The sequence below is a fragment of the Gopherus evgoodei genome, chromosome 9, assembly GCF_007399415.2.
Source record: "Gopherus evgoodei ecotype Sinaloan lineage chromosome 9, rGopEvg1_v1.p, whole genome shotgun sequence".
NCBI classification, from domain to species: Eukaryota; Metazoa; Chordata; order Testudines; family Testudinidae; genus Gopherus; species Gopherus evgoodei.
The window spans coordinates 36,066,248-36,082,313 of record NC_044330.1 but is presented as its reverse complement, the minus strand read 5'-3'; the positions used below and the strand labels follow the sequence as shown (position 1 = coordinate 36,082,313).

The 16,066-nt window shown below is 44.7% G+C and overlaps 1 protein-coding gene across 1 annotated transcript in view; it reads right to left on the bottom strand.

The window, feature by feature from the left end:
* The window catches only part of IRS1 (insulin receptor substrate 1), a 91,244-nt gene extending 75,567 nt beyond the window's left edge, over nt 1–15,677 (bottom strand). The window contains exon 1 of the mRNA XM_030576267.1: nt 11,034–15,677. Within this exon, the coding sequence (XP_030432127.1) occupies nt 11,059–14,643 (3,585 nt within the window). The 5' untranslated portion in view covers nt 14,644–15,677 and the 3' untranslated portion in view covers nt 11,034–11,058. The remainder of the gene's footprint in view (nt 1–11,033) is intronic.
* Between the last annotated feature and the right edge of the window lie 389 nt (nt 15,678–16,066).

Here is a 16,066-nt window from a genome sequence, read left to right as displayed (position 1 = left end):
TTAGAGATAGCTTCTGAGCCACAGAGCTTCCGCTTCCATTCAGAGACACTGGATTGATGGCTTATTACAACTACCTGTAACCTACTAATTCCCTCTTTTTGTCTTATGACTGCTGAGATGCTATCAGGCCACTCTGCACGGTGCTGTGCAACGTGTGCTAACTACTTACGCTAAGCAATCTGTTCTGCCTTGCATTTTGGTGCGACACTGGAAGTACCTTCTCCAGATGTAAAGAAGAACTCTCTGTCAACAGGGAGGATAAAATTCAATGATTTAAATAAATAAATAAAATAAATACATAAAGTAAAAAAAATCTGATTTTATTTAAATCTGATTTTTTTCATAGAAAAAATCTTTGAGAGGAAAAACCTATCTAAATATAGTTTTAATTAAGATATATCTTTGAGCTATAATGTCTCATCATGGAGTAGGGATTAGAAAATCTAATTCTACAGTATGAGACAATATATTCATATGTTTACGAAAAGTTTTGTAAATGAGTTCCAATAGTTCATGGATTACGGAGCCAAATTTATAGGGTTCCATGGGCTTCTGTATAGATTATTTAGGTGAATCTTTCTATCTATCCAATGGTACTCAGTGCTCAGTCTAGAAGATACCATCAGAGATTATTAGTTTTGCAGTTCTCAAACTGTGGATTTGTGTCTCCAGAGATAACATGCTTGTTAACAGCAAAAATGTTTTTAAATAAATAATATATAGAGGTGAGAAATAACAGACCTCACCCGTATTGTCTTTCTGCACATTTGTGTACACAGAGTCAATCCTTTACCTCTCTCTAAAAGTGAAAAGTTTCAAAAAAATAGAATAGAAGATTGTTGGGGGAGGAATAGATCTGGACAAGGAGAAGTCTGGAGATAAAATGTGAGAAGGGAGGGACAGGCAGAAGAAACAAAAGCGAAACTGTCTGAGCAGCATATTCCAGACATCTTGAGGTCTTTCTGAGCGTAGCCTTCATTGATTTGAGATCTACCATACCATTCTCTCAGTAGAAAGGAAAACCTAAAATGGCATAGGCTGTAAAAGACACCCAGTTTGGGAATAAGAACCATTCAAGAAATATGTTTACTGATGATGTTTTAAAGAAAGTAACAACAGTGAACCGGTGGAAGTCACTTAAGCATCTGGATTCAGAGACTGTTGTAGTGATAATCTCACTTTTAACAGCAGTAGCTTCTTCTGGCAATGTGGAAAGAATATTTTCTTCCTTTGGACTAATTCATTCAAAACTGAAAAATCATTTGGGACCTAGAAAAGCTTCTTTTTCTTTTCCAGATTATGAACAAACAGGAAAATGAAGGGGAAGACGAATGAGTTAGCTGCAGAAGCCAATATTTTAAGTTTCTCATGTTGACCTGGCTGATATAGCCGATTTAATTTTTGAATTTTTTAAAAAAATATTTCATGTAACTATTTTAGTTTAAAACGATTTTAACAAAAGCAAACCTAATTTAAAAAAAAACTTGAATGTTTAACTAAATTCAAAAATTCATATCTTGTTTTGTTAAAATGTTATATGTTTGCTGTTGAAGAAAAACCCAGAATACATAACATTGCTGTTTTATTTAACTAAAACAATTTAAATGTCTGTCTGGTGATGTTCTTCTCCTAATACAGCATGGCAAGAAAATCCTCCAAATATTAATGATTAACCTGTTGAATTGGAGATATTTATGAAATCATTGGAAGGTAAACTATCTGCTTCAATTACCTGCGGTAAATGAAATAAACCAAACAAACAATCATTCATCTTCAGATATAGCTGTAAAACTAATCTGAAATTTTCAAAATAAATCACTTTAAAAGTGTATAGTATGTACCTTCTAAAAGTGAAACCTACATTTATCTCTGAGTTGTGAAGAATATGTATTAAGGTTATAACAACCAACAAGAATGCACTTTTATGTAGAAATCCATGATTAAAGAAAGTCTTCCTGACTAGTGATTTAAATTAAATCCACACCGTAGCTAAGAAAACTTGTGTCTCTCACCAACAGAAGTTGGTCCAATAAAAGATATTCCCTCACTCATCTTGTCTCTCTAATACCCTGGAACTAACACAGCTACAACTACACTGTATCCAGAACATTTAACACTGTTTACTAGTTAAATAAGGTTATTTAAAAATGCTATTTTAGTGCATTTTTAATAGAATTAAAATTTACATCCAAATGCAGCATGACACAAATTGAAAGTAAAAAGTTATTGTAGTAAGAAATCCATCATTCACCATTTCTAACATAATGAACAGGTAAGTCACAAATATGAATACATATTTTTAAGCTATATAACTGCTTAGATGCATATAGATACAGTGTATCCCCTTTGTGAACAAGTAGTACCAAAATTGGTGCAGAGGTAAATGCTTAATTGCAAATCAATATGTTTTAATGGTTACCAACCAATGAGAAATCAACTATCCTTACGGAATATGACTGAAAAACAAATGCAAAACCGATTATTTAAATCAAGGTTACCTACTTGCTGATTTAAAAAGGAAAAAAAAAGTGATCAATTCATCCCAATTCTACCACAGAACAAAATATATCATTTTCTCATATTCTCTAGAGAGAGCTTGACTTGAGAATTATTACCGATGAGTCACTCATTGTACCCCTTTGAAACAAACAAAACCTAGGTAAGTATTACCAGTACTTACCCACAACCACTGAGACACTCCCCTATCACATTTAATTTCTAAAGAGGCAGAGGCAGAAGAGAGGGAGAGTGCATGCAAAAATCTTTTTTCAGGTGACACCAACTGTCATTAAGGGCCCAATCCAACTTCCACTGACTTCAATGGAAAGACTCCAAGAGACTTCAGAGCAAGTCAGATCAAGCCCTAGCAGAACAACAAAAGATAAGGAACCTTTTTTACTGAAGAAGGAAAAAACAAAACAAAACAAAACACAAAACAAAAACAAGAAACAGAGCAGAGGACTATTTCATTCCCTGAATAGAGAAGGTTGTGGAGGTTAAGTTTGCGTTGAAACAGACTATGGATCTTTAAAAAAAAAAAAAATGCTCAATAGCATGCAGGACTCCTTTTTATTATTGACTAAAAAAGGAGACTCTCCAAAAACACATGCCATAGATGCAAAAACTGCTGATCTGCAAAGCTGTTTCTGGACATGTCTCTTACAGAGCTAGAAACAAAATACTGTATATACTCCTTCAAAAGCCGAATATTTTTGGTAAAAAAAAATTACACAACAAAGAGCGAGGGTTGGCTGACAAACAGATAGATCTACACCAAAATTTGATGATTTTAAACTTTATGGAAACATTGAATTGAATATTTAATACATTGTCGTTTTGTTTACTGAAGTATCTGCAAGCATGGAGCCCCTTGGCTCTCTGTGGCCGCAGTTCGCCATTCCCAGCCAATGCAAGTTGCGGGAAGCACCACTTCCCGCATCTCCCATTGGCTGGGAAAGGCAAGCCATGAACACTGGGAGCCAAGGGGCTCCATGCCTGTGAATGCTCCAGGTAAACAAAATGTCAATGCCCGCTAGCAGCTTAGGCCTTGGCTACACTGGCGCTTTACAGCGCTGCAACTTTCTCGCTCAAGGGTGTGAAAAAACACACCCCTGAGCACAGCAAGTTACAGCGCTGCAAAGCGCCAGTGTAAACAGTGCCTCAGCGCTGGGAGCACGGCTCCCAACGCTGCAAGCTAATCCCCATCGGGAGGTGGAGTACCTGCAGTGCTGGCAGAGCACTCTCCCAGCGCTGGCACCGCGACCACACTCGCACTTCAAAGTGCTGCTGCGGAAGGGCTCCCGCAGCAGCGCTTTGGAGTTTTGGGTGTAGCCAAGCCCTTACCCTAATGGGCCAGGAGCCAAGTTTATCAACCCCTGAAATATAGGGTCGGCTTATGAAAGGGTCATACAGGTTTTGCTATATTTACCTAACCATCTTGGGGGGTTGGCTTATAAACGAACGGGCTAATGAACGAGTATATATAGTAAGTCTGTCAACAGACTTTAAAAAAAAATCCTAAATTAATATTAGTATTTCTGATGATGCAGGTGCCTCTCTCAATTCCCCTCCCCTTTGCTTTGGGAGAAAGGATTATTAGAACTTCTAATTGCTACCTCATTTTTTGGTTCATTTTTTTACCTCCCATGCTGCAAGAAGCAGTTGAGTTAAACAGAGCAGCTCTCTTGTTGAGTATGTGTGATCAGGCTTCTCACTGGAGTCCAAGAGGATGTCTGAGGTTGAAGAAGTAGCTAGCTTTTTTCCCCTTCTTTTCTTGAAATTCACTGTTTCAAAGAAACCATTGGTGATGCTGATTGCATATTTCAGAATTCCTATGACTTAGAAACATCCACCCACACAGCAATTGAAAAAAAAATCTAGATAAAAACAAACAAGACATAAATCAAATTGGAGATGCCATCTTAAGAGCTCACAGATTGTATCTTTCCAGCTTCTGACATATGCGCAGACAGTCACCAGGAATAGATTTCTGAAACCAATAGAAATATTTGGAGTTTGGTTGCAAAGACTGAGACATTTCTACAATACTTCTGCAAATGAGAAGTGTTTCCATTCTTGTATTAAGCAGATCAGTTTTTGCGTGCAGAGTTTGTGTGCCTAATTTCTGAATGAGGGATATTATCTCACCCCTTTGCCTCTCTGGAACCGACACAGCTACAACTACACTGCATACAACAATAGAATTTTAAAAGGTAGCTGACAATATTTATTGAACAGCAAACCTATTACGTATACTAGCAAGAAGATTTAATCAATATGACAATTCAGATACTAAAATATTAGTTTTTTAGTCAAATATCATATTATGATTAACAGTTCCATATACACACACAAACTTTTCACTATCCTCCCAACCCCGTAGTCTATTATTGTGAAGAAAATAGCACTTTCCAACTACTCTTGTTTAAATCTCTAATGACAGTCTTCAAAGAATGTGACATAGATATATCAAGCATAATCAGAGAGAATACATATCAAGTCATCTTTTAGTTAAGAGTGCCAGAATTATTTAAATCTCCTTTATTCACACCTGCTTTTGTTCAATTTCCCACCATATTTAAATAGATCAAAAGAGGTGTTACACAAGACTCTCCTCTTCTCCACTATTTTGTAATATTCAAACTGCTATAATTGTTTATAATCCAAATCTTTCATTTACCAAAACATGGAACAAGTAAAAACAGAATTAATGCTATACAGTTTACTGAAGATGTACACTTTCAGACTATATTTCAGAGACCAAGTTCCAGTTTTCAGCATTCTGACAACCTGGAATTGTAGACAGAGTTATTTGTATTTTAACTCTTGCCATAAAATGTAAGAGAAGATTTATTCTAATAGTAAGTCACAATCATTTTGCAATTTGAGCTTTTCTTTGTATGAACTACCCTTTAAATTAAACAGTTTAGAGGGGATTTAATTATAAATGCAGGATATGAATAATTAAATTAGCATGTATGCAGATTTTTCATCTAGCAGGTTTATTATAGTAGTCCCAGTAGTAGCACAGTGTAAAGAAAAAAAAAGGTAAAATGAAAAACTGGAAGAAAAAAGGCAATTTAAAAATCAGTGTGAATATCATTCTCTTTTTACTATGAGAATGTTTACATGACAACAAGATCCTTATTGCTTAAGGAGTTATTCATTCATGCTTATTCTGTACTTAAAGTCCAATGTTAACAAATAGGGTTCTGTGTATTATATAATCACAGCATTCAACTGCAATGACAAAGAGTACAGCACAAAAAAGAGCAAGTGGAAAAATCCTGCTCCCTTCACTCAGGACAACAGGATGCACAACAATGTGAATGGGATCCTGTGATAAATAGACAGCACGAACTCTAAGGAAGAGAGCCTGTTTTCCAAAATAAGCTATCCTAAGAAATGAAGGAGGAGGAAAGAAAAATATAAATGAATGAATTTACAAAAGTGTAATGATTTCTACTGTGAACATTTTTCAAAATTATCCATGGCATCTAAAGCTTACAGACTGCCAGTTTTCCTATTTTGAGCTCTACTTTTCTTGATTTCCAAATTCAAATACAAAAGATCTGTTCTAGGATGAAACTTGGTACACAAAATCTAAGTCCAAAAGCTAATTAGTTTTGAAAAAAAAAATTTCACCTGAATGTCATGAAAAAACAGGCATTTGAATTTAAGACTGTTCCCTTGAGACTTCATTTTTAAAAATAGTTTCTACAATCAATACCGAACTTAATCCGTTTTGAAAACTAAAAAAATAATTCCTTTCCTTTACATGTGCATGCACATAAACACACAAAGTCACAGCAACTTTATCAAAAAGATAATCAGATGTAAATTCAATTAGCCTCCATTGTTGTATTCAAATTTTTGCAAAACCATCATAAAACTGTATGTTCCTAATTGAAATTTTCAAATTCAGCTGTTCACCAGGCTACATCCCTTAAGTTATACAAGTAACAGAATACACTGAAGAGTCTGGTCAGATTACATTCCAACTCCACAGGTGTTGGTCTCATGCGTTCTTTAGGGCTCTACATTCCAGCTGTTAAATGTTTAAAACCAATCCAGAATACATATGTTCTTTTTAGAATCATCAGCTAAAAAAAGGAGTGTCATCCTTAACTTTGAATTTCTTGTTTTTCTAATTTATACATGATCCTAACTATGATTTTAATACTAACTGAATATAAAACTTGTGCATCATGGGATGCTATTTTATTACCTACTTGGTCTCTGATTACATAGCCTCAATTTATAGGACTCTATAAACCAAGGAGAAAAATTTGAAAGCAATTTTCCTAAAACTGCCATGTAAGTCAGAAGTCCAAACTAGCAGTTACATGTATCTACAGTAACTACATTAAACAAATAGGTCTGCAGTTTGAATAATGAAAAAAATATTTAAGGAGTGCAGAATATACTAATAATGTAACAAACTGCAAGCACACGATGATACACAGGCTAGGTTTTAGCAGATGGATTAGTTGGGGGGGAAACAATGTGCACATTCAGTATGAAACACCCTACTCAGTCTATAATAATACTGTACCATGTATAACTTGTATCTTGCTGATGTTCAAGTTACTGCTTCCCCAGAGGTACAGAGGCTTTTGAACCTTTTGTCTTTGGAAGTGCTTCCGTTTTTTTAATTGCATGTAGATAAATGTGTTACATTTTTAAAGTAACTCCTTAAGTCCACAAACTTTTTTAAAATTATGAATTAAACTTAGAAGAAAGCTATAAAAGTATTTTTAACTGCAAGTTGGAGAAAAAAAGAGGTATTTGAAAATTTCTTAATATATTACACAAGAATTTCAAGATGGCTTCATACTTCAAATGCTTTGTTACTCAGTACTCAGAACATCAACTATCAATTGCTCATCTTCGTACTGTTGCCAACTGTGAGAGGCTCCTCAATACCACACCAGAAGCACAGGAAGAAGAAGTTGCCTCAGATAATTCTGCACAGAGAAATCCCAGGAGGAAGCAAGTGAAATTTACAATAATCTTGTCAGTTTCACTATACTAGCCTTTACAGCTTCCAGAAGAGGCAAGACACAGAAAAGAGAAAAACTAAGAATGGTACATATACAAGTAGATTACTGTTCCTTGCCAAGAGCACAGAGAGAGAGCAAGAACTCTCTTTTCCCATAATCCAGGAAGAGAAGAGGAAAGACGGGGGGGTCGGGTGGGGGGGAGGGAGATGCAGTTGTCTGGCACAGGTCTTAAAAACTGTGTCAGCTCACCAAAGTTGCTAGTAAGTGCAACCACAGAGCTACAGGCTCCTTCTCTAGAAAGAAGGTAGGGGGGGTGGGAGTAGCCAGAGCACTAGACGTTCTTTCTGAGGAAGGAAGGATTAGAGCAGCTGGAACCACTATAAAGGAACTCAAGGAACAGGGTGGCATTTAAACTGCTGATCCTTTAACAGGCTGGGAGAGGAGCAAAAAGCAGAGGACCCCGGTATTGAGAAACAGCTAGAAGTTTGAGCCCCTCTGTAAACTTAGGAAAGCTGCAGGGCTTGGGACAGCAGCAGCAAAGAGGTATGGGGACAAGAATATGGATGGGGGCAAGAAGGACAGAGAAACAGAATAGATTTGGAAACAAGTGATTTGTTCTGGAAGAAATCTATTAGGGCGAGCATAACTGATTTTTGAGGAAGATGCACAATGGAAGATGTTTCAATGTAGTTAAATGTGTATAACATGGATGGCTTGGGGAGAGAGAAGTTGTGGCAAAGTGGCACACGTTTATTCATCTGCTAATGAGAAGCTGGAAAATGCTTAAAGTCCTGATCTGACAACCTGGGACAACAAAATATTTTGGTCGGGATAAATAAAATCTGTCCAAGAAGTTAAAACCTTTTGGGGACGAAAGCTGTCCTATGAAATAAATATATTTTATAGAATGGGATCATATGTATATCTCCTTACCAAATTTTGGGCTTAAAGATTTAATCATAACGCATATGAACAAGGGAGCCAAATAAAGGTTGCATAAGCTTGTCTCTATCCTCCTCTGCTCCTACTCACTTCTATCCCCTGCCCTGATTCCTGCCCCTTTCCGTCTCCCTGAGCCACACCCAGATATATCTCTTCCAGTCTAGACCCCACACCTCTTCTCACCCATCTGATCCTCTCTCTGAATTCTCATCAGGTTGCTTCCTCCTTCTCCTTCACAGCGCCTGGGGCACCAGCAAAGGGAGCACTGAAAGCACAGGAGAGTTTCCTGCCTTCGATTCTTTCTAGTGCCAGATCAGTGCAGCCCTAGCAGCCAGAAGGAGGAATTTCAGGGGAAGTCCAGCTTAGTTCTAGGATGGAGCATGCTCCCTTGGCTCTGTGGAAATGGTGCATACACAACCAGATAACCCACAGAATCTGTGTGGCAAAGGAGTATGCGCCATGCAGATGGAATCTGCAGAGAAGTCATTTAGCTGCCAGCCTCTACAACTCTACTATGTGTGTAGTAAACGGATTTTTCAGGAACCTATAACATAGCCAATGTTGAGCAGATTTTTTCAGGGAACGCAAAAGGCACACACCTCTTGACACTGCGGCAATACCCTGGCCAAATTTTAAGACCTGCCCAAAGGCATGACTAGTCTAGCATATACCGATGAGATAAAGTAAGACTACCGTAATAATACATTTGCAATTATCAGTTATTTGAACAATGTTAAAGTAACAAATATGGGAAAGGGTTTTTCTTCCAGGTATTTGCAATTCACACTTTGATGCTAGGCTCACCAGTTCAGGTAAAAGGAAAATCCTACATACGATTGTTAAATCTTCTATCACATCCACTCCAAGTGGTGTTAGTACTTACACCAAGTAAAGTAGCAATAAAAATATACACTGAATAAGTGTGTAACCACAGATACAGTCAAATAAATTAGTATGAATTTATCCAATTATGTTGTAAATACATGAAAAACTGCAGAGATCAGGAAGGGTGTTAACAATTAGATTGGAGTTGTCTATTCATAACAGAGACCTTGAAGCAAAACTCAGTGGTATAAAATATCAATATTATACAGGAATATATACTTAGAGGAGAAAATGTTTTATTAAAAAAAAAACACTTTGTATTTCTTCAGTGTATACTCTGTATTCAGTTTCTATTTGGCAGATCCATCACATTGGTTGCAAAAGTACTGTATTCTTTGTCCTAGGCAAATCTTGTAATGTTGCCTTAACACAACAGGCTGACAAATTTTGCATACATTTTTAACTTGTTCATTTTTAAACATTTTAAGTTTATAATCACAGAGTCCATTCTACACTATTTGCTTCTTCTGCAGTTTGCAGATACTTATAAAATCGTCCTTTGCTAAATTATATTTAGTATCAATATCAGTCTAAAAACACAAGTTGTTGGGGTTTTTTTTGGGGGGGGTGTGTTTTGTTTTCTTTACACACGATCATCGAGTCCCTTTAAAGCACTTTGCAAACATTATCTAATTAATCCTCACAGCAACCCTGTCAAGTAGATACCCACATTTTACACATGGGCAAAATGAGTTAGAAAGGTTAATTCATTTGCCTATGGATACAGGAGTCATAACTGGCCACAACTAAACTTAGGATGTAGGAGCTTCTGAATCTGATCCCCACTCCCATGTTTTACATCCCCTCCCCCACACCCTCTCCCTCCACTTACTGGGTCCTTTGAACTATGTATTCTTAAAGATTAAAGGAGTGAGGTAAAAGTGCCACTAAAAAGCACTTTAGTCTCAGCAACAATATTCAAGCAGATTTCACAGAGTGAACCACCTCACCATAAATGTTCACAAAACATGAGACCCCAGTCCCAGTTGCTTAGACAAGCTTGCAGTGTGTCAAGTCTGAAAAGCATCCATGACTCAAGGAGGCAGTGTCAAATGCTAATTTTGCTACTGGAAGCAACAGCATATTTAAAATCAAAATGAACCAAAACGTTCAAACACTTCTGAGTTAAGACTTAAAGTGGCTGCATTATTTTCCAAAACACTTCCCACGTGGAAAAAATATTTTCAGATCTAAGAACATACTGTCTAGCTTACAAAAATCACCACACCAATCTAATTACAGAAATCTCCTCTATAAGAAATAAGCTTCAACGGATTAATCACTGTTCCAGAGTTTATCCAATATATTTTTGTTATCAGGTAAGCAGGGACCATGCTTAGGTCTATTTTTCCACCACAGACCCTTAACTGTGCAATATTTGCAACTGCAGCTATCAAGAGATTAACTCAGTGAGTGAACCTGGATCTTCTTCCCACGCCTCAACAAGCACTCCACACACTTTAAGGGCTCTATTTGAGAGCAGGATGTGAACGTGCAAAGAAACAAGAGAAAAACAACGTTCCAATAAAACAAGAGAACAGTACAGACCGCACCTTAAGCTATCCCTTTAGGACACAGTTCAGTGGTCTGAACAACCTCCAAAACCTAGGTGCCTGATTTTTCCTGGTCTTCCGGGCTCAGTTTTAAGTGGGCGTTTCTACTCGTTTAAACGCCTTTTCCCCTCCCCTCTCTCTCTGCACTCACCTTCTCTCTGGCTCTTGCCCAGCTATTAGACGTCCTCCCGTCTCTGGAAGCTGATGCTAGCATATGCACTCAAATCGTCGCTAGAGTGGCTACTCCCACAAGGCTGATTCGGGGCTTTGGGCGGAGGCTGCCTCCCCCCAAGCACAGAGGTGCCCTCCTGGGGGTGGTGGGGATGTTGGCGACGCTGATTAAAATCCTTCACTAAGTCCAGGTCGATGTAGTTAAGTCCGTTCTCAAAGCCACCCCCGGCGCCGAGGGGCTGCTGCTCCCTCCTGGCAGCCGCCCCCAACTCCCCCGAGGCAGGCCGGAGCCAGACGTTCTCGAAGGAGGCCGAGCTGTGGCGTTTCACCTCCTCGGAGCCCCCCGCCCCGTAGAGCAAGGGCGCGTTGAGGCCGCCGCTGCCCGCCGTGCCGCGGGCGTTGCTGGGGGTGGAGGAGAAGGTCTCGGAGCTGTGCCGCCGGCGGCCCCCCTGCGGATCGGCGCGGATCACTTTGGCGCTCTGATTGCGGCCGGGGCCGGGGCTGAGGCTGACGCGGGTGAAGGCGCTGTTCACCCCCGGGCCTCCCATCAGGGAGGAGGAGCGCGGTGGCGCCGCGGGCAGCTCGGCCAGCGGCTGCGCCTGGGCGGAGGCAGGGGCAGCTGTGGGGTTCTCCGGGACAGCGCGGCCCGTCCGCCTGTCGGCGTACTTGAGCAAGAGAGCGGGGGACGGGGGATCGGCGCAGCCCGGGCAGGGCCCCCCGACACCGCCCCCCTGTTCCATAGTCACATAGTCCCGGCTGCTGAGGGCAGCAGCTCCTCGGCCTGGCCGGGCCGCAGCTGCCGCCCGTACGGCTGCGAAGCCGGTTTGGCAGGCTGCCCGCGGCGGCCCCAGCTCCATGTTCATGTACTCGGAGCCTTCGTCCCCTCGGGGCCGCGCGGCCGCCGGCTTGTCACTGGCCCCGAACTCAATGTTCACGTACTCGCCGGGACTCTTGGGCTCCGGCGGCAGCAGCAGCGGGGGCTGCTCCCGCGCCCGCGGCAGGGTGCTGGCCTTGGGGCCATCCAGAGACAAGCGGGTGGGTCTGGTCAGGCGGCTCCTGCTCTGCGCGGCCGCCTGACGGGTAGGAGGCTGCTGCTGCTGCTGCTGCGGCGGGGGCTGCGCCTGGTAGCCACCTCCGGCGCCCTCCTGGCCCCCGCCTCCCCCGAGGCTGTCGCTGCTGGTGGAAGAGGACGAGTCCTCCGCCGCGTAGAGCAAGCGGCCGGAGCTGAGGGAGATGCGCAGCTGGGGGCCGCTCTCCTCGGCCGCCCTGCGCTGCACGTGTTTGAAGGAGCGCGGCAGGGAGAAGTAGGAGTAGATGGGCTTGTGGGGGGGCTCGGCCGGGCCCTGCGCCGAGGCCTCCTCTGGACCCGGCGGCCCCGAGCTGGCGAAGTAGCAGTCCGGGGGGGTGCTGGTGGCGGAGCCGCTGGCTGGGGACATGTTGATGTAGTCACCGCCGCTGCAGGGGAGCTTCCCTTCGCTGCTCTCTACGGAAAGCTTTAGGTGGTGGGCAGCCCCATTAGTCCACATTTTTCCATAGCCGGTGGGACCACCGTCAGGCGAACAGCTGCCACTAGGGGACATCATCATGTACCCATTGGAGTCCACCATGGCTTGGGCGTGGCGACCCCCTCTGCCAGGGTTGATGATCTGCTGTGGGGCTGACACACTCTTGGGGCTCATGGGCATATAGTCACCACCTTTGGGAGTGCCACCAGTGCTGGGCACAGGGGCCACCCCAGGTGACATTGGCATGTAGCCATCATCCGTGTGTGGGGTGGAGTTGGTCCGGTGGTGGCTGCCGTCCAAGTGGTGCATCTCCAAATGCTCCTCAGGGTAGGAGTGAGTGGGCACAAAGGCAGAGTGCCGGTAGGAGAGCAGCCGGTTGCCACCACAAGGGTAGGAAGGCAGCATTTCTGTGTACTCCTCAATGGAGGCCACTGAAGACTGTGAGGGTGTCTTCTGGTGGGAGATGGTGGGTGAGGTGCCTGCAGAGTGAGTCCGCTTCCTGAAGCTCTTCTCCAGGTCAGTCACCTCCTCTCCACCACTCCGGGGGCAGCATGGGGTGCCAGGATAGCGGCACTGCTGATACTGTGGGTGGCAACTGCGAGGGATGAAGTGGCCATTGGGAGCTGCCAAGCTGCAGGATGAGGCAGCCTTGCCCCCCATACAGATGTAGTTGTTGAGCTCCTCATCCCCCCGTGCTGGCGGGGTGTGACCAAGAGAGTCTGGAGTCACACTGCGAAAAGAGCTACGGAAATCACAGGGGCTGGAGCCATATTCATCGGAGGAGATGAAACCACCATCGCTGGGGGAGCCTGATACCGAAGCACTCGACCTGCGTGGGAAGAGGCAGTCTGAGGTGGAGCCATGGCCGCTGGTGCTGCTGGATGACAGGCTGACTGGGCTGGTGGCTGAAGGGGAACAGCGTGAAGAAGGCATTGGGATGGAGCGACTGTGGTTGAGAGGAGGGTGAAGCCTGGAGTTGCCACGGTGCCGATGTGAGTGGGTCCGGTTGGCACTGGGACTTACTGGACTGCCATCCACAGAGGCAGGCCTGGACATAGTCCCTTCTCCATCACTAGAGGCTCGGACTCGGAAAGAGCTGGGTTTGCCCCCGGTTCCTGTTCCACCACCACCACCCCCAGCAGGGGAGGTAGCAGTCACGCTCTCAGTCCTGGACCTGCGACTGAGCCCCACCTGGCTGGGTGGGGGGTTGTTGACATGGTGTCTGCTACGGAGGGGCACAGAGATGGGATTGGAGCAGTTGGAAGAGGACTGGCTCTTGCTACGGGGCCGGAATTCCTCACTCATGGCCCGCATGGCTTCCAGGATAGTCTCATGCATGTTCTGTGCCACCACTGAATCATCCACCTGCATCCAGAACTCACCAGGCCCAGTCACAGCTGAACGCCCAACCTCTATGAAAAAGAAGTTCTCTGAGTGGCCACAGCGGCGGATGTTGAGCAGCTGCAGTACCACAGCAGCTGCATCCGAGTTCAGCTTCACAAAGCTGATGGTTTTGTTGGTCAGGCACAGGCGGTAGATGCCGATCAGGTTCTTGGTCTGGCCCAGACCCTTAGGTTTCAGGATCACTTGCCAAACCTCCTTGAAAGCCGGGCCAGGGACCACTTCACCATAGCTATCGTCACCTGCCTCCCCCAGCCCTGCACTGCCACCCCCAAAGGAGACATCGCTGTGGTGGTGGTGGTGACGGTGATGGAGGTGGTGGTGGCCCTTGGCCCGATTGTGCAACTGCAGCAAGGCTTGGTACCAGCTCTCCTGCTCAGGCTCGCTGTCAGCTGCAATGGCAAAGTGCTCATCCTTCGTATAGAGGGCCACCAGGTGCTTGTTCTTGGAGTCTGCCCGTTTGTTGATGTTGAAGCAGCTCTCCAGTGGGATGGAACGCTTGGGGGCTCCTGACTTATGTCTCCATTTCTTCTCATTCTCATAGTACTCCAGCCGGGCAGGTCCTGACTCGCTGGCTGCCCTCAGCACGAAGAAGCGTTTATGCATGCTCTTGGGTTTGCGCAAGTAACCAACCTTCCTGACATCCGAGAAAAAGCCCTCATTATTATCCGTGGGGCTAGCCATGGTGGAAGGAGAGGTGGTGGTGTTTTTACTGCAACTATCAGCCCACGGGCCCCCAAAACTGCCAAGCAAGGCAGGGAAAAAAAAACACCTCTAAAAATACAATTCATGCAACAACAATCATAATAAAAAAAGCAAACTAACTCGGAATCCCCTCTCCAAAACGGGATAGGGGGGAGGGGATACTGGCAGGGTGAGAGCAGCTGTTCAGTGGCAGAGGCAGCTTCCAGCACCACAGCAGCGTTTATATGGCTGTTTATGCCCAAATCACCCTCAGGAGGGTCAATATATCCGTAAAGAGTCCAGTCTCAGTCAGTCCAGATTAAAGTCTAGTTCTCCCAGCAGCCGCCGCCGGGGAGGAGAAGAAACGCATCTTTCAGTCGTATGGGTCGGATTCCTCTGTAGAGAGGAGCAGGAAGGGGTCCCCCTTGTTTCGCTCGAAAACACCCCTCCCCTTCACAACTTCGCCTCAGCGAGCGCAATCTCTGGAGCAGATTAAAGATCCTCTGGGTAGCGGTTTGTTTTGCAAAGTCCGGGGCTTACACCCCAAAACACACGCCTCTTCTCCCCCCGCCAAAAACACAGCCCAGCCCCAAAATCAGCGCCGAAGCTGCTGCTTCTGCTTATGCGTGAGGAGGCTGGCGACCCCATTCAGTCCCATCTCGTTAGGAAGAGAAAGTGCCATTTCAACACAAAATACAACCAGACAGCAGCAGGAGGGAAAGCAGCCCAAGTGGGGAAGGAACATCCTCTCTTCCTCCTCCTCCTCCTCCTCATTCCAGTCGGGAAAGGCGCCGAGGCCAACAGCAAAGCCCCCTCCCGTGCCCCAGGCTGAAGGCGGGTCTGGGGCTGCCTGGCTGACTTCTCTTCCTCCGGCTGCTTCTCGGAGTTTCGGAGCGCCCCAAACCCAAACAAGCGGCGGTGTCTGTGTTTATGAGTCCAGCCCCCTCCAGCCGCCACCGAGACTCAGTCTCACTCCAAGGAGAGAAACACGTGACGGCGCCAGTGCGTGGACCATCCCAGCAGCAGCCGAGGGAGGCTCCAACCTAGCCTGGTGCCGCGGCATTCCAATCCGCCCCCTCCTCCCCGCCCGCCGCTCCTTTCATTCAGTGCCGCTGCGGCTGCAATTACCTTCGGGCCCTGAGCCGCTCGGCGCCCTGGGGGGCCGCCTTCCTATTGGCAACGCGGTCTGTCCCTCAACTCCTCCTCGGGGGGAGGTGCCCAGGCTAGGTTGAGGAGCGGAGCGTAGTAAAAAGGCGTAGACGCCATTCACTGGCGTGTTATTTATAAACTAGGGGCTTGTGAGTGAATCTCTGCAGTGTGGCAACTTTGATCGAGGCGCTGCTGCTGCGTCGTAACCACGAGGCTCCCCCACACACACATTCAAGCTGCGTCTGAACTCCAGTGCTGCCTCTGCCTGATCTGC